Source organism: Somniosus microcephalus, chromosome 6 (genome assembly GCF_052327205.1).
Source record: "Somniosus microcephalus isolate GS21.2 chromosome 6, FLI_Smic_1.0, whole genome shotgun sequence".
NCBI classification, from domain to species: Eukaryota; Metazoa; Chordata; class Chondrichthyes; order Squaliformes; family Somniosidae; genus Somniosus; species Somniosus microcephalus.
The window spans coordinates 177,836,903-177,855,807 of record NC_140992.1 but is presented as its reverse complement, the minus strand read 5'-3'; the positions used below and the strand labels follow the sequence as shown (position 1 = coordinate 177,855,807).

The 18,905-nt window shown below is 50.1% G+C and overlaps 1 protein-coding gene across 1 annotated transcript in view; it reads left to right on the top strand.

The window, feature by feature from the left end:
- LOC147116225 (protein MTSS 2-like) overlaps positions 1-18,905 on the top strand; it is a 55,553-nt gene that overhangs the window by 23,139 nt on the left and 13,509 nt on the right. The window contains exons 6-8 of the mRNA XM_085990993.1: positions 2,853-2,950; positions 6,010-6,220; positions 10,821-10,895. Coding sequence (XP_085847119.1) covers positions 2,853-2,950; positions 6,010-6,220; positions 10,821-10,895 — 384 coding nt within the window. The remainder of the gene's footprint in view (positions 1-2,852; positions 2,951-6,009; positions 6,221-10,820; positions 10,896-18,905) is intronic.

The window sequence follows — 18,905 nt, the reverse complement described above, 5'->3', positions numbered from 1 at the left end:
GAGCACCCTGGGAGAAAAGGATAGTCTGAGGGAGCACCATTTGGGGAAAGGATAGTCTGAGGGAGCACCATTTGGGGAAAGGATAGTCTGAGGGAGCACCATTTGGGGAAAGGATAGTCTGAGGGAGCACCATTTGGGGAAAGGATAGTCTGAGGGAGCACCATTTGGGGAAAGGATAGTCTGAGGGAGCACCCTTGGGAGAAAAGGATAGTCTGAGGGAGCACCATTTGGGGAAAGGATAGTCTGAGGGAGCACCATTTGGGGAAAGGATAGTCTGAGGGAGCACCATTTGGGGAAAGGATAGTCTGAGGGAGCACCATTTGGGGAAAGGATAGTCTGAGGGAGCACCCTGGGAGAAAAGGATAGTCTGAGGGAGCACCATTTGGGGAAAGGATAGTCTGAGGGAGCACCCTGGGAGAAAAGGATAGTCTGAGGGAGCACCATTTGGGGAAAGGATAGTCTGAGGGAGCACCATTTGGGGAAAGGATAGTCTGAGGGAGCACCATTTGGGGAAAGGATAGTCTGAGGGAGCACCCTGGGAGAAAAGGATAGTCTGAGGGAGCACCATTTGGAGAAAGGATAGTCTGAGGGAGCACCATTTGGGGAAAGGATAGTCTGAGGGAGCACCCTTGGGAGGAAGGATAGTCTGAGGGAGCACCCTTGGGAGGAAGGATAGTCTGAGGGAGCACCCTTGGGAGGAAGGATAGTCTGAGGGAGCACCCTGGGGGAAAAGGATAATCTGAGGGAGCACCCTGGGGGAAAAGGATAATCTGAGGGAGCACCCTTGTGGGGAAGGATAGTCTGAGGGAGCACCCTTGTGGGGAAGGATAGTCTGAGGGAGCACCCTTGGGAGAAAGGATAGTCTGAGGGAGCACCCTTGTGGGGAAGGATAGTCTGAGGGAGCACCCTTGGGAGAAAGGATAGTCTGAGGGAGCACCCTTGTGGGGAAGGATAGTCTGAGGGAGCATAGAAACATAGAAGATAGGAGCAGGAGTAGGCCATTCGGCCCTTCGAGCCTGCTCCGCCATTCAATGTGATCATGGCTGATCATCCAAATTCAGTACCCTGTCCCTGCCTTTTCCCCATATCCCTTGATCCCTTTAGCCTCAAGAAATATATCCAACTCTTTCTTGAATATATTTAATGAACTGGTCTCCACCGCCCTCTGTGGCAGAGAATTCCACAGGTTCACCACTCTCTGGGTGAAGAAATTCCTCCTCATTTCAGTCCTAAATGGCTTACCCCTTATCCTTAGACTATGACCCCTGGTTCTGGACTCCCCGGCCATCAGAAACATCCTTCCTGCATCTAGTCTGTCCAGACCTGACAGAATTTTATAGGTTTCGATGAGATCCCCTCTCAATCTTCTAAACTCCAGTGAGTACAAGCCCAATCGACACAATCTCTCCTCATACGTCATTCCTGCCATCCCAGGTATCAGCTTGGTGAATCTTCGCTGCACCCCTTCCATGGCAAGAACGTCCTTCCTCAGGTAAGGTGACCAAAACTGCACACAATACTCAAGGTGCGGTCTCACCAAGGCCCTGTACAACTGTAGCAAGACATCCTTGTTCCTGTACTCGAACCCTCTCGCTACAAAGGCCAACATACCATTTGCCTTCTTAACCGCCTGCTGCACCTGCATGCTTACCTTCAGCGACTGGTACACAAGGACACCCAGGTCTCTTTGCACTTCCCCTTCTCCCAATCTATTGCCATTCAAATAATAATGTGCCTTCCTGTTTTTGCCACCAAAGTGGATAACCTCACATTTATCCACATTATAGTGCATTTGCCATGTTTCTGCCCAATCACCCAACCTGTCCAAATCGTACTGGAGTTTCCCGACATCCTCCTCACAGCTTACCCTCCCGCCCAGCTTTGTGTCGTCTGCAAATTTGGAGATATTGCATCCAATTCCCTCGTCCAGATCATTAATATATATTGTGAACAGCTGGGGTCCTAGGACCGATCCTTGCGGTACTCCACTAGTCACTGCCTGCCACTCGGAAAACGACCCATTTATTCCAACTCTTTGCTTTCTGTCCGCCAACCAGTTCTCTTGGGAGAAAGGATAGTCTGCGGGTGCACCCTTGTGGGGATGGATAGTCTGAGGGAGCACCCTTAGGAGAAAAGGATAGTCTGAGGGAGCACCCTTGGGAGAAGGGATAGTCTGAGGGAGCACCCTTGGGAGAAGGGATAGTCTGAGGGAGCACCCTTGGGAGAAGGGATAGTCTGAGGGAGCACCCTTGGGAGAAGGGATAGTCTGAGGGAGCACCCTTGGGAGAAAGGATAGTCTGAGGGTGCACCCTTGGGGAGAAAGGATAGTCTGAGGGAGCATCCTTGGGAGAAAGGATAGTGTAGGGGGAGCACCCTTGGGAGAAAGGATAGTCTGAGGGAGCACCCTTGGGAGAAAGGATAGTCTGAGGGAGCACCCTTGGGAGAAAGGATAGTCTGAGGGAGCACCCTTGGGAGAAAGGATAGTCTGAGGGAGCACCCTTGGGAGAAAGGATAGTCTGAGGGAGCACCCTTGGGAGAAAGGATAGTCTGAGGGAGCACCCTTGGGAGAAAGGATAGTGTAGGGGGAGCACCCTTTGTTTAACGTTCTCCTCTAGTTTATAGACAGTAGTTGGCATTTACAGACCTCTTCTGTGGTGTGTTTTTTTTTGCAGAACAGGTGGTCAGAAAACTGATGTTTTTCAATAAAAAGCCTTAAAAGAGAATTTTGTTATTTAAAAAAAATGTTTTCAAATACTCAAATAAAAGGTACATTCCCTGGACTCTCCTTCCCTTTTAGGGCCTTATTTGTCCTGTATTCTCGGATGTAACTCCACCCTTTGTTTCTCATGCAGGTGATTAAAGACCTGAAGGGGTCTGACTATAGCTGGTCCTATCAGACCCCGCCATCTTCCCCCAGCAGCTCTAGCTCTCGAAAATCCAGCATGTGCAGGTATGTATGATTGACAGGTCAGCAGAGCACACCTGGTTAGGTAATATTTCCATTCCACCCTCTCTCCTTCGGGCATTTCACATCGCAAGGGCTTTGTGGTAAGCTTCATGGCTGCTCGGAGCACCAAGTGTGGAAGGGGAGGAAATCACAGCTCTTATGCTTTAGAAAGATGGCTCCCTGTGATTGGAAAAATGGGTGAGAAAGTGGTGGCTACAGTATTGCAATTAATTCACATGTGGGGATCCGTCCAAACATTTCTGATTTCTGTTGGTTGGGTCCATTTAAATATCGTACACGCGTAAATGGGGAGTTTGCTCGTGTACGATCCCGCAGGATTGCAGGAAAAGCCCGGGGAAATTCACCCCCATAGTCTGAAGTCCGAGCAGCGAGTGCCGGCATGCGATGGAATGGTGGGGAATCATTTCTCAACCAGCAGCCTCGGGAGCTCTTCACGATCAGACAGCTTGTGTCCACGAGTCCCGCGCAAGTTGCAGCATCACTGCGGGCCTTCAGAAAAGATCAGCATCTTTTCTGCTGCAAAGCTGCTGTGGTTTCAGTGGAACTTCTTACAGAAAAGTTGGCTAATTTTCCAAAAATAGAACTGAATTCTTACTGGGGGAAAGGGAGTGATAAACTTCTAATATAATCTATAAACTATTGTGAAGTGACTGAATATTTTGAAGCTTTTCCTGCATGCCAACATCAGCTAACTCTGGTCCATGGACCCTACAGTTTCCTGCAACAGACTGATCCACTGTTAGTTTGATTTTAATTGGTATACAACAACCACCAATCTAACCAATTAGAAAATGTATTCAACCCGTGGATTTTTTAAGCTAATTTATTTGGCAAGTGAGTGATAACCAGTCAATCATTTTACTGAACCACTTCCATTTGAACAGGTTACTGATTCAGTAAGAGGGCAGTTTGATTGCCTTTCTGGTTTACACCAGAAACTACAGGGGAGTGCTGCCAAATGGGGCTTGTAGTCGTGAGCGAGTCGTGGAAGTACACTAAACGTTACCTGAAGGATTCAGAGATCCATTAGTGGACAGTCCCTTGCACGACCAAGGCCCAAAGGTTAGGCTGATGCGTTGATGCCAAGCTGTGTCACTAGCCACATGCTCCACCTCCTGCAAGCTGCATTAGTTACTGCATGTTGGCTGAAGGTATTTTACTGGCGTCGATGTGCCCATCACCATTTAAAGAGCATGTTCTTCAGTGTTACATAGAATCATAGAATGATACAGCACAGAAGGAGGTAATTCAGCTCATCGTGCCTGTGCCGGCTCTTTGGTAGAGCTAGCCAATTAATCCCAGTTCCCTGCTCTTTCCCCATAACCCTGTAAATTTTTTCCCTTCAAGTATTTATCCAATTCTCTCTTGAATGTTACTATTGAATCTGATTCCACCACCCTTTCAGGCAGTGCATTCTAGATCACAACAACTCGCTGTGTAAAAAAAAAATGTTTCCTCATGTCACCTCTGGTTCTTTTGACAGTCACCTTAAACCTGTGTCCTCTGGTTACCAACCCTCCTGCCACTGGAAACAGTTTCTCCTTATTCTCCTCATCAAAACTGTTCATGATTTTAAACACCTTTATCAAATCTCCTCTTAACCATCTCTGCTCTAAGGAGAACAATCCCAGTCTCTCCACATAACTGAAGGGTGAATCTCCTCTGCACCCTTTCCAAGGCCTTGACATCCTTCCTAAAGTGTGGTGCCCAGAATTGAGCACAATACTCCAACTGAAGCCTAACCAGTGATTTAATAAAGGTTTAGCGTAACTTCCTTGTTTTTGTAGTCTATGCCTCTATTAATAAACCCCAGAATATATTTAAGAAGGAGATAGATAGATTTCTAGACACAAAAGGCATAACGAGGTATGGGGAGAGAGCGGGAATATGGTATTGAGATAGAGGATCAGCTATGATCATACTGAATAGTGGAGCAGGCTCGAAGGGCTGAATGGCCTACTCCTGCTCCTATTTTTCTATGGTGGAAAAATTTGGTTGCTTTGCGCCTCCCGTTAGCACCAAGCAACTAGCGCCCTGGCGTGGCACCAGCGCCTCCCGTGAAATTCAGCGGGAGGTTAGCGGCGGCGATAACCATTAGCGCCCCGTGGCGCTGCACCGCCGGCGATGACGTCATCACCGTATGCAGCGCCCTGGCCGCGATCTTCGGTAGCACCCCCTGAATTACCGCCGGACGCTACCTGCGGCCAGGGCAGCGCTAATTAAAGGTGAGGTGCCGGGGGGGTGGCCATTTTTGTTGCTGGCCGCCTGCCAGCACCTGCCCCCGTTGCTGACCCGGCCTCCTCAGCAGCACCCCCACGGAGTGCCGGCTGTGCTCCGTGAGCCCGGTACTTCTCTTGAGTGCTGGGCTCTTTTGCCGGCACTCTGATCCCTGGTGGCCCAGCTGGGCCCCGGGTCGCGCTGCGCAAGTCCCCTCCCCTTTAAGAAGGGGAGGAAGGCCTGCAGTACTGCGGCACGTAGCGCCGCGATATTCCCTCGCAGCGCCCCAAGAAGGAGGCTAAAAGTAGCGCCCTGGCGAAGTTAGCGCCCGACGGGGGCGCGACTCAATTTTTCCCCCTATGTTTCTAGAACATCTTCCCACCATCCCTGGGAGAGTGGGTTGGTAGCTTATCTGTACCCAGGCCTCGGCCAATATTGTTCTTTTGGACCGGGCTAGCTCTGCCTTTCTTTTCTTACCTACAAGGGAGCGGCCTGACAGGTTGGAAGAGATGACCTTTGGCGATTGGTGGCCATGGGACTGCGTTGTGCATTAGCGTTCATTTGAGATATCTCGCCAACCTGTGGAAGAAGTGTTATTTAGCTCTTGACATAAGTGGGGAGCTAAGGGAGGGGGAGAAGATAGCAAAAAAGTACCAAGTGAGAACCAGTGTGCATTGCACCAATGCTAACACCCTTGCCCACCCTTGTGTAGCCCTCCTGCTTTGTCTGTTTTTTTTTTGTAAATCTGATCTTATCTTAAATTGTCTCCCTCACCTTCCCTCCCTCACACCCTTCTACCCACCCCCCACACCCCTCCCCCCCAGCAGTGTAAACAGTACAAACAGTAGCACTTCCCGCTCCAGCGGTTCCCAAACTCACTCACCAAGTTCAAACTATCGCTACCGCAGCTTGGCCCAGCCTGCCAGTGCCAGCACCCGGCTCTCCAGTGTCTCCTCGCACGACTCCGGCTTCATATCCCAGGACGCCATGTACTCCAAACCACCATCCCCTATGCCATCGGATATAACCAGCCAGGTAAGTGCACCTTAGCTTATTGTCTATGCATTCATGCAGGTGAAATGTTCAACCGAACATAGGCCAATGTTGTCGTGCTGTGTGAAAAACATGGTTAAATGTGGGTGTGTAGATGAAATAAAGGACTTGCATTTATATAGTGCCTTTCACAGTCTCAATATGGCCCAAACGCTTTACAGACAATTAGGTACTTTTGAAGTGTAGTCACTGTTGTATTGTTAGGGAATGCGGAACCAATTGCCCAGAGCAAGATCCTACAAACAGCAATGAGATAATGACTAGATAATCTGTTTTTTTTTGTGTGCTGTAGATTGAGGAATAAATTTTGGCCAGGACACTAATGAGAACTCACCGGGCAGACTCGATTTAATGTCTTATCCAATAGGTGGAACCTCAGACAGTGCAGCACTCCCTCAGTACTGCAGTGGCGTGTCAGCCTGGATTTTGTGCTCAAGTCTCGACTTGAACCCACAATCTTCTGACTCAGAGGTGAGAGTGCTACCAACTGAGCCATGGCTGATAAATGGAATTTGTGGGGAAAAAAATTGTAACTGAAGCCACAGCAATAAGGGTTTTATCAAATAAATAATTGGTCACTGGAATAATTGTGCAATGTTTCTGATAGGCCCCAAAGGAGCAGGATCTATAAATATACGAATAGGCTGATTAGAGAAACCCACAGCTTTGGGATACAGTTTTTCAAATAGTTTAATTACAACCAGAGTCAGAAAGAACCATTTTACCAGGTCAGCTTTGCTTCATCAGGTGGTTGCCTGATAAAGAAAATTGGCGTCTAAGCTGCCCTTCATTAGGGGCAGATAGTGTGTTCTCCAGTGTTCGTTAAATTGGGACATGTATTGAAAGAAGAAAGAAAGAACTTGCATTTACGTAGTGCCTTTCACAACATCAGGACGTCTCAAAGTGCTTTACAACCAATTAACTACTGCAGTTACTGTTGTAATGTAGGAAACATTTCAACCAATTTGCGCACGGCAAGGTCCCACATCTGATAATGATTAGATAATCTGCTTTATTGATGTTGGGTGAGGGATAAATATTGCCCAGGACACTGGGGAGAACTCCTCTGCTCTTCTCCGAATAGTGCCATGGGATCTTTTACATCCATCTGAGAGGGCATAGGGTGCCTCGGTTTAATGTCTCATCTGAAAGACGGCACCTCCGACAGTGCAGCACTCCCACAGTACATCTAAGAGAAAACAGGTTAACATTTAGATAGAGATGATTCATCAGAACAGGGCTTCATCACGTACACACAGTTTGCACCATATACAGCAAGGCCATTTTGTTAAATACTTGCATATTTCTTGGAGGTAACATTACATCATATATTCACATTATTGGAACTTATCAAAAATTGATTTGAAGTGAATGTTCACAGTGCAAACATTGTAAACCCACAGCACACGATAGACAGAGAATGTCCACAGTGCAAACACTGTAAACCCACAGCACACGATAGACAGAGAATGTTCACAGTGCAAACACTGTAAACCCACAGCACACGATAGACAGAGAATGTTCACAGTGCAAACACTGTAAACCCACAGCACACGATAAACTGAGAATGTTCACAGTGCAAACACTGTAAACCCACAGCACACGATAAACTGAGAATGTTCACAGTGCAAACACTGTAAACCCACAGCACACGATAGACAGAGAATGTTCACAGTGCAAACACTGTAAACCCACAGCACACGATAAACTGAGAATGTTCACAGTGCAAACATTGTAAACCCACAGCACACGATAGACAGAGAGAATGTTAGAGTCATAGAGTTATACAGCACAGAAAGAGGCCCTTCTACCCATCGTGTCTGCGCCAGCCATCAAGCCTTGTCTATTCTAATCCCATTTTCCAGCACTTGATCCGTAGCCTTGTACGCTATGGCGTTTCAAGTGCTCATCTAAATGCTTCTTGAATGTTGTGAGGGTTCCTGCCTCTACCACCCTTTCAGGCAGAGTTTCAGATTCCAACCACCCTCTGGGTGAAAAAGCTTTTCCTCAAATCCCCTCTAAGCCTCCTGCCCCTTCCCTTGAAACTATGCCCCCTGGTTATTGACCCCTCTACTAAGGAGAAAAGTTCCTTTCCATCTACCCTATCTATGCCCCTCATAATTTTGTACACCTCAATCAGGTCCCCCCTCAGCCTTCTCTGCTCTTAAGGAAAACAACCCTAGCCTGTTCAGTCTCTCTTCATAGCTGAAGCGCTCCAGCCCAGGTAACATTCTGGTGAATCTCCTCTGCACCCTCTCCAATGCAATCACATCCTTCCTATAGTGTGGTGACCAGAACTGCACACAGTATTCCAGCTGTGGCCTAACTAGCGTTTTGTACAGCTCCACTATAACCTCCCTGCTCTTATATTCTGTGCCTCGGCTAATGAAGGCAAGTATCCCATATGCCTTTTTAACCACCTTATCTACCTGTCCTGCTGCCTTCAGGGATCTATGTACATGCACACCAAGGACCCTCTGATCCTCTGTCCTTCCTAGGTTCCTACCATTCATTGTGTATTCCCTTGCCTTGTTAGTCCTCCCAAAATGCATCACCTCACACTTTTCAGGGTTAAATTCCATTTGCCACTGTTCTGCCCATCTGACCAACCCATCTATATCGTCCTGTAGCCTGAGGCTTTCCTCCTCGCTATTTACCACTCCACCAATTTTTGTGTCATCTGCGAACTTACTGATCATACCTCCTACATTCATATCTAAATCATTAATGTACACTACAAACAGCAAGGGACGCAGCACCAATCCCTGTGGTACACCACTGGACACAGGCTTCCAGTCACAAAAACAACCTTCGACCATCACCCTCTGCCTCCTGCCACTAAGCCAATTTTGGATCCAATGTGCAAACACTGTAAACCCACAGCACACGATAGACAGAGAATGTTCACAGTGCAAACACTGTAAACCCACAGCACACGATAGACAGAGAATGTTCACAGTGCAAACACTGTAAACCCACAGCACACGATAGACAGAGAATGTTCACAGTGCAAACACTGTAAACCCACAGCACACGATAGACAGAGAATGTTCACAGTGCAAACACTGTAAACCCACAGCACACGATAGACAGAGAATGTTCACAGTACAAACACTGTAAACCCACAGCACACGATAGACAGAGAATGTTCACAGTACAAACATTCTAAAGCAGATCACATTGCAATAGGCTTCCACCATAAAATGTTCCATAATTCTGTTGTTGCTGGTGTGCCCCTATTACACTGCACAGTGGACTCATGACAATGCCAAAACTTATGCAAGTACAGTTACTGCAATTATCCAGGCATTTACCAGAAGAAAGGTTCATACAGGCCAGCAGTGGCAAAAGCACCATTAATTGCGTATGTTGCTTGGATTGTGTTTCGCTTATTGAAAATAAGCCTTCCTCAAGACCATTCTAAATTCCCATTAAAATATAATGTGGGGCCCACGAAAGAACACAATAGGTTATGGATTCATTCTGCTCAGACATTTGCTTTGGTTTGTTAAAACTTTAAAATATTGTAATACAGTTTGTGTTGAAACACAGCAAATGCTTCTTACAGAACATTAAGAAATGTTTATGGCTTAAGAAAGGTTCTCAACCTTTTAGGAACCCTGGCAACATGTAGGTTGATTGAAGTGTATAACATGCTGTTGCTGATTGCACTGTATAAGCCTGTATTAAAGTAGGCTGCTTCTTACCGATACCTAGTGAAACAGAGTCTTGACACAGTATTGTACACAAACTCATTTGACCCAATCCTACTGACATACAGTTGGCATTGAACCAGACTGTTTTAGCTGTGGACTTCATGGAATGGCCCCATGGTAGCATACTAAGATCAACCAGGGATGGGAATAACTGAAATTGGCCAACCTAGATAATGGCAGTGCCCTATCTTCCTCTCTGCTGTCTCCTTCCCACCTGTGACACTCCAGCTTGGTTCTGTGGAGGGCAGCGAGGTGCATAGCAGGAGCCAACATTAGCTTTAGAATTAAGCACAAAACCACTTTAAAGCCAATCCCTTCCCTACCTTTGGCCCCTCCTTTGCACTGTACAGATTGGATCTCGCAATTAATGCTTTGATGTTACATGTGATTGGTCATTTATACTCTCAATTACTGTCACTGCTCTTTTGATTTATAAAGAGGTATCTGGGAGATCAGCACGTTGACTCGGCTATTCAACTTGGAACTGAAGAGTTACCTTGGCTTCAGATATCTGATCATTAGGGCCCACTCCAGCACAGTTTTAGGATAATTAAGAGCTGAGTTGGAGCTAAAATTGTTGCAGTCGTTCGTTTGCTCGTCTCAGCTGCCTGAGAACTGGCAAAGTTGCTGAACTGATTCAACAGCTCTGAGGTAAACTCATGGCCATGTGGTTTGGAAGCTATCAATAGCCTAAGTTGTCCCCTCCCATTCAACTTGACAGCCTTCAGAACTAGAACTGTACAAACCAGCTGGTCCAGACTCTGTTCTTTGCAGGACATCCCTGCATGCTTGAAATTCTAACCAGATTTGCTCTCTTCCCCTTTTATTGCTCCTTATCGTGCCCTTTGACCCTGGATGCATGGCAGAAGTCGTCAAGCTCAGCTTCCTCTGAGGCATCGGAGACGTGTCAGTCGGTTAGCGAGTGTAGCTCACCCACTTCGGTTAGTTCTAGCTCCACAGCAGGAGCATGGTCAGGTGGCGAAAAGGTGAATCACCCATACTCATCGCCAATTCTTTCCCAACTGGGCCTGCAAAACCAGCAAGTAGAATCGTACAACATAGTCAGGATAAATGGGTTAATCTACATGCCATGATCATTTGTTTCAGTGTGTTTGGAGAGAACTTCTACTCCCCTTTTTGATACTGTAAGCCTTGAAGTTTTTGCTTTTTTAGATACGAAGGTGATTCAGTACATAGGCGAATTATGCTTCTGCCAGCACCTTGTTCAGTTGTTGCTAAACCACATTGGGCTCATTTCCTGTGAGTATCACACTTACTTCTTGTCACACTTTAGTCATCACACTTCAGAAACCACACATTAGTGTATCCACTGGTTCACCGTGGTTGATAATATGGGAGGTTTGCCGGTATTATGTTTAGAACAAAAATAAGTTTAAAAAAACCAATTGTTATTCAATTGGCAGTCTCACTCGGAGACTACATGTCAGTTGATGTGGAAAGTAAAACAGCTCTTTTGGGATTGGGACTAAATCATATTGTTGGGGTAGAGTAGAGCAAGCTTTACCCTTTAAGTGTATCATGCCTAACCTGGGAGTACTTGATAGTGACACTGGGGATATAGGAACAGGAGAAGGCCATTCAGCCCCTCAAGACTGTTCCGCCATTGATGTAGATCATGGCTGATCTGTACCTCAACTGCATTTACCTGCCTTTTCTCCATATCCCTTGATACCCTTACCTAACAAAAATCTAGTGATCTGTCTTGAAAGGTCCAATTGTCTCCCAGCATCCACAGCCTTTTGGGGGAGCGAGGTCCAGGTTTCCACTGCCCTTTGTGTGAAGAAGTGCTTCCTGATTTCACTCCTGAATGTCCATGCTCTAATTTTAAGATTGTGCCCCTTGTTCTGGACTCCTCCACCAGAAGAAATAGTTTCTCCCTGTCTACCCTATCAAATCGCTTTATCATTTAAAACACCTCAATTAAATCACCTCCCAAACGTCTAAACTCAAGGGAATATAAATCAAGTTTATGCTACCTGTGTTCTCATAATTTAACCCACTGTATCAATCTGGTGATTCTGTGCTTTATCCCCACCAAGGTTAAGATATCCTTCCTAAGGTTAAAATGTGAAGTGTTCCATTCCCCAGAACTGACATCCCTCACAAAATGCACAAAACAATCTCAAGTTCAGTCAGCTTGGAGGAAACCAAACAATTAGAGTATGCTTAGAAAAAAGAAAATACCTTACAGTGCAAGAGATTAACCGTTCAGTGAGAAACCTAATAGGAATAGCAAGTCAGACAATTGGCTTATTAGATTGGGTATGCAAATATATACGCCGTTGACTCCAACTATTTACATGCCCATTGCAAGGTTAAAGTGATGCGAGGAATACAGCTACAGCAACACATGACAGAAACATTCAGAGGGAGCCTGTTGGGTCCAAAGATTTGATCTTGGTGAATACTTTGAAAGCTTACAGTATTTATCCGTATATTTTGCCTAAATATTTCCATGGGGATGTGACTAAAAGGCTAAATACTTACAGAGCTGTATAGAGTTGGGAGAATGGATGAGCTTGTTGTTTCTCTGGTTTTGGAGGCCCAGTGCTTGTACCTGCATTTCAAGGGAATGCTCCAAAAAACACAACTTGTCATCAAAGCAAATTAAGACGGCTTTCTTATTCTGTTGCTGCGAACTGACTCAGAACGTTCGTCTCTTGTGTTGGTTTTAGTCGTTAGTGCTGTGATTGTAGATTACAGCCGCTTTGAAGGCACCTTGCTGCAATTTGCTTTAGATTTTAATACTTTGGTAGGTCGAAGCCAAGGACCTCTCGCCCTTTAGTGCTGAGAAGTCCCATCCTAGTTTGGGCATAAAATCACCCTCTGTGTGGAAGACCTCACTGAGATGCCGAAGACCTGATGTTGTGATTGAAGCAAGGATCAGGGGGTAGATTTTCAACTTGCTACCCTTGTGTAATGCTGGTGTTGCAGATTGTTTCAATGGATTCTATAATGGCGACCGTTTCTATACAATTGCAACCATCTGGCTGGAAGCACTCCCATCACTTTGTTACCAGGCCAATCATCCCTTAGTAGATGGACATATCAGTCCAGATGTCTATACCCAAGCCTGATGTGGGAGTGACCCAGGTTAACTAAGTCTCTGGGGAAGTGGGTCACTGCAGTGATGCTCACCCCTTACCCCGATAGCCCAGTTTCGATCAGGAACGTGTGTGTGGGAATTTGCTGGAAGAAACCTATCATTCAGTGACGCAGAAGGTTAGCATTTCAGTGGGTCGCACTACCGGTAAGCACCTTCTTCTACCATAAATTCAATATTTGGATTTTTGTGGTTGAACTATTGTACAGTACAAATTTGAACTGTTAGGCACTCATCCTGTGTAGGCTGTCCGATAGCTTATAATGTCATTAAGTTGTGTTTTGCTGGCATTTCCGTTGGAAACCCTCCAAAGGTTGTCCACTTATTGCCTGTGCTGATCTCGTGTTCTTCCATCTGCAGTTCATGCCTGGGTATGTGTATTGCCATATTCCTAGCGAGTGCTCTTCACCTGCGTTCTCTGGCTCTGCTCCCATCATCCCTGACACAAGGGCCTGCACTAGGCCTAACCCTGCTGTTTTCCCTGATATCCCTCCCTTTAACCATTCCCCTGGACCTGGCACTGCCCTCTCATCAACGATTCCTAGCTGGAAGGTTTGTTTTATCACCATTTTTTTTGTTAAATTTTGTTTAATTTTGGCTTGTCTCTCATCACATCCTTTTCATTAATTTGCTGTTCTTTCCGAATCATTTGCATGAATAACCTCACAATCGATTGTACGTTAACACCCCTCTTTTGGCAGCTTGTTTTACCGCGGTGCGCATAATGCAAGGCAACTTGGGATTGCATAAACCTGAAAGCTGGGACAAGGCAGAATTAACTGAGGGGCGTGGCCATTTTCAGTGGTTCGTGGTTGGGGGGGGGCGGCGCGCGATGGGGAGGAGACAGACAAAGGAAGATGCAGAGAAAAAAAAACAGCAAACAAGGGGAGAAAAAACCGAGAGAGAGGGAAAAAAAAGGTGTGGTGTTGAGATACCGCGGCAAACGTGGGAGTCGAGACCAGAGCTATTGAAAACACAACTGCTTTATTCCGACCACATGACAAACAGGAACTAGAAAAGCCCGCGCATCCACTTAAATACTTCCCAGACAGGAAGTGCTCCCGGCAGCCTGTCCCTGCGGGAAACAAGTTGCTGGAGGAAAGGGCCCCCGGCTGGGGGCTTCTGCTTAGACTGTCTGTGCCGCCGTGAGCGGATTATGTCCAGTGGTGGCGTGTCGCCACAGAGCTCCCCCCAGAATCCGCTTAGGAGGAGTGGACGAGTCGTGACGGTGGTCTAATGGTTCTGCCGCAGCGGCTCTGAGTGGTCGCCGGTCTGGTTGGTTGGGTCGGGCGGTTCGCCGCCGGCTGTGCTGGCTTGCCGGGGGGACGGCCTCTAGTTGGAGGCTGGGCCACGGGGACCTGTTCCCCTGGTTCTGTGTGTGCTGGTTTGAGCCGGTCGATGGAGACTGTCTCGACCCTGTCGCCGAGTCGCAGCTTGAAGACCTTGTCCCCGGTTTGTAGTACCTCGTACGGACCGTCGTACGGGGGTCGCAGGGGCCCGCGGTGCGCGTCGTGTCGCACGAAGACGAAGCGCGCCTGCTGTAAATTTGGCGGGACATGAGGTGCGAGTTCGTCGTGTCGGTTGACCGGAAGGGGGGCGAACTGCTGAGCGGAAGAGAAAGAGTCGAGCCGCTGCTGTTCGGCCGACCAAGGCTTGGTAGGCTCCGGAAGGAATTCGCCTGGGACGCGCAGCGGTTGTCCGTAGACTAACTCCGCTGCCGAGGACTGGAGGTCTTCCTTGACCGCGGTGCGTAGGCCGAGTAGCACCCACGGTAGGCGGTCAGTCCAGGTACTGTCCTGCAGGCCGGCGCGGAGTGAGGCCTTGAGTGACCTGTGGAAGCGTTCACAAAGTCCGTTGGCCTGCAGGTGGTACGCTGTGGAGCGTCACCCCGAGGTTGCGTGCTGTGGCCGTCCAGAGTTCGGAGGTGAACTGGGCGCCTCTGTCGGAGGTTATGTCGGCCGGTACGCCGAACCTCGCAACCCAGGTGTTAACGAACGCCCTGGCGATGTCGGCTGTGGTGGTGGAGGTCAGCGGCACTGCCTCAGACCAGCGTGTGTAGCGGTCGACCATCGTGAGGAGATAAGTTTGGCCTTGCGATGGCGGCAGGGGACCGACGATGTCGACGTGTACGTGGTCGAAGCGGCGGCTGGGTACCTCGAAGTCTCCCAGGGGTGCTTTGGTGTGCAGCTGTACCTTAGCCCGTTGGCAGGCGAGGCAGGGGGTGGCCCAAGTCCGAACATCTCTGCTGAGGCCGCGCCAGACGAAGCGCTTGGAGAGGAGTTTGACGGATGCGCGGGAACCCGGGTGAGAGAGCCCGTGGAGTGCGTCGAAGACGCGGCGGCGCCAGGTCTCAGGGACGACCGGCCTGGGTTGGCCGAGTGAGACGTCGCACGTCACTGCCGTGGCTTCGGGCCCGTGCGCGACCTTGGCTAGGCGTAGCCCTGGCAGGCTGGTAGCCGCCAAGAGGAGGTCTGGGTCTGTGAGCTGGGCCGCTGCTAGTTGTGCGTAGTCGACCGCGAGGTGATTCGCACAGACGGCGGGGCGGGAAAGGCAGTCGGCGACCACGTTGTCTCTACCGGAGACGTGCTGAATGTCCGTAGTAAACTCGGAGACGGCTGCGAGCTGGCGTTGCTGCCTAGCGGACCAGGGTTCGGTGTGCTTGGCCATCGCATATGTGAGTGGCTTGTGGTCCACATACGCGGTGAAGGGGCGGACTTCCAGGAGGAACCTGAAATGGCGGACCGACAGGTGGAGTGCGAGAAGCTCGCGGTCGAAAGTGGAGTATTTGACCTCCGGGGGGCGCAGTTGGCGGCTGTAGAAGGCAAGTGGCTGCCACGCGCCATTGACCCACTGCTCGAACACGGCCCCGACCGCGTGGTCGGAGGCGTCGGTGGTGAGCGCGACCCGGGCATCGGCCCTCGGGTGCGCGAGCAGAGTGGCGTCGGCGAGCGCGTTTTTGGTGGCGTCAAAGGCGGCTGCCGTGTCAGTGGTCCAGGCTACGTCCATCTTGCCGGATTTTCCTCGGAGGGAGTCGTATAGGGGCTTCATAAGGGCTGCGGCTCTGGGGATGAACCTGTTGTAGAAGTTCACCATCCCGAGGAACTCCTGGAGGCCCTTGATGGTTGTGGGGCGGGGGAATTGCTGGACGGCCTGCACCTTGTTGGGCAGGGGGACGGCCCCAGCAGGGGTGATGTGGTGACCGAGAAAATCGATCTCGGTTAGGCCGAATTGGCACTTCGCCGGGCTGAGGATGAGCCCGTGTTGGGCTAGGCGCCCGAACAGGATGCGAAGGTGTTCGAGGTGTTCCTGTTTGGAGGAGCTGGCCACGAGAATGTCGTCTAGATAGACGAATAGGAAGTTCAGGTCCCGGAGGACTGAGTCCATAAGGCGCTGGAAAGCCTGTGCTGCATTCTTGAGGCCGAAGGGCATCCTCAGGAACTCGAACAGGCCGAATGGGGTGATGACGGCCGTTTTGGGGATGTCCGCGGGGTGTACGGGGACTTGGTGGTAACCGCGCACCAGGTCGACTTTGGAAAAGACGGTTCGTCCGGCCAGTCGGGCCGAGAAGTCCTGGATGTGTGGCACCGGGTATCGATCGGGGGTGGTGGCGTCGTTGAGGCGGCGGTAGTCCCCGCAAGGGCGCCAGCCTCCGCCGGGCTTGGGGCGATGTGGAGGGGCGAGGCCCAAGGGCTGCTGGAGCGGCGGATGATGCCGAGTTGTTCCATGTTGGTGAACTCGGCCCGCGCGATTTCCAGCTTGGCCGGGTTGAGTCTGCGGGCGTGAGCAGAAACTGGGGGGCCGGTGGTGGGGATATAGTGCTCCACACCGTGCTTGGCGGCTTTGGCCGAAAAGGTCAGTTTAGCGAGGGCGGGAAACTCAGCTAGGAGTGCCGAGTAGTCGTCCGTGGCTCTGGCGAGGAGGTAGGTCGTCAGGCCGGCCGAACGGGCCGGGGTAAAGGCGCCGGGGATGGGGGCTATAGTGTTGATGTCGACGAGGCGGTGCCTCGGAATGTCGACAAGGAGGCCGTGGGCGCGTAGGAAGTCGGCGCCGATGAGTGGGCAGAGGACCTTGGCTGTGAGGAACTCCCAGCGGTAGCGGCGGCCCGCGAGGTCGAGCGTGACCATGCGGGTGCCATATGTGCGGATTTCAGAGCCGTTGGCTGCAGCCAGTGTGATACCCCGTGTGCCGCGTTGGATTTCGAGGGCGGAGGCGGGGGTGATGCTGTGCTGGGCCCCTGTGTCGCACAGAAATCGGCGGTTGGTTCTGTCGTCAGTGACGTACAGTAGGGGCTCCTTCTGCCCCGCGGCCATCGCGGGGGCCGGTGCGGGGGGGGTTTGAAGGTACACGGTGGCGTGCAGCGTTGAGCCCTAGCGCCAAAACGGGTGTGGTAGTAGCAGTGACCCGGAGTGGTAGGGCGGTCGGGCCTAGCGGCCCGGGAAGACCGCGTGGTCGTTGCCGTGAGGTCGGGCGTGACGTCGCGAGCGGCCTGTGCAGAGAGCAGCCGGTCGGCCTTTTCGGCTATATCATTCAGGTCCGTGGAGTCAGACTCCACAATGAGCGGGCGGATGCTGGCGGGGAGCTGCCGAATGAAAAGCGTGCGAGAAAGGGCGCCGGGATTTTTGTCGTCTGAGAGGGACAGCATGTGGGAAAGCAGGTCTGATGGTGAAGCGTCACCAAGGCCGGGGAGGTCCAGGAGTTGGCAGTGGCGCTGGTAAGAGGACGTTTGAAATTTTTTAAGTAGCGCAGCCTTCAGATGTTCGTACTTGCCCTCCGTTGGTGGATTCTGCAGCGCTGCCCAAACCTTGGGGACTGTAGCGTAGGTGAGTGAGGCGACGAGGTAGTCGTACTTCGTGGCGTCGACTGTAATGCCTTTCAGCCGGAATCTGGACTCAGCTTGAACGAACCAGGCTTCGGCGAGGTTCTCCCAAAAGTCTGGTAATTTAACCGTGACTGCGTTTGTATCCGCCATGCTAGCTTAGGATTCGTCCTGAGCGTCGGGGTCACCAGTGTTGAGATACCGCGGCAAACGTGGGAGTCGAGACCAGAGCTATTGAAAACACAACTGCTTTATTCTGACCACATGACAAACAGGAACTAGAAAAGCCCGCGCATCCATTTAAATACTTCCCAGACAGGAAGTGCTCCCGGAAGCCTGTCCCTGCGGGAAACAAGTTGCTGGAGGAAAGGGCCCCCGGCTGGGGGCTTCTGCTTAGACTGTCTGTGCCGCCGTGAGCGGATTATGTCCAGTGGTGGCGTGTCGCCACAGTGGCAATGTAAAACAGCAGAGAAAATGAAGCAATAAAAGGCACTCCAGAGTAGAGAGAAAAATAAAGTGATTGTGGGACCAATGGCCAAGACTGATGGGAGGAAATTCTCTGGGGTGAAATTAAACTTTGGCGGGAGCACAAAACAGGCGTTGTTACACACGCCGCCCAATTTTCCTTTCCATTGACTTCATCCCCTCTGTCTCTGGCTGTAAGACTCCTACATGAAATAGGTTTGGACAATCTCAGCCCAGTTCTTGTTGAGAATGAGCTCAACAGAACAAAGCCTGCCTTTAATGACACCCAACGTGACCAGAAACTTAACTGGACCAGCCACATAAATACTGTGGCTACAAGGACAGGTCAGAGGCTGGGTATTCTGCGGCGAGTGTCTCACCTCCTGACTCCTCAAAGCCTTTCCAGCATCTACAAGGCACAAGTCAGGAGTGTGATGGAATACTCTCCACTTGCCTGGATGAGTGCAGCTCCAACAACACTCGAGAAGCTCGACACCATTCAGGACAAAGTAGCCCCACTTGATTGGCACCCCATCCACCACCTTA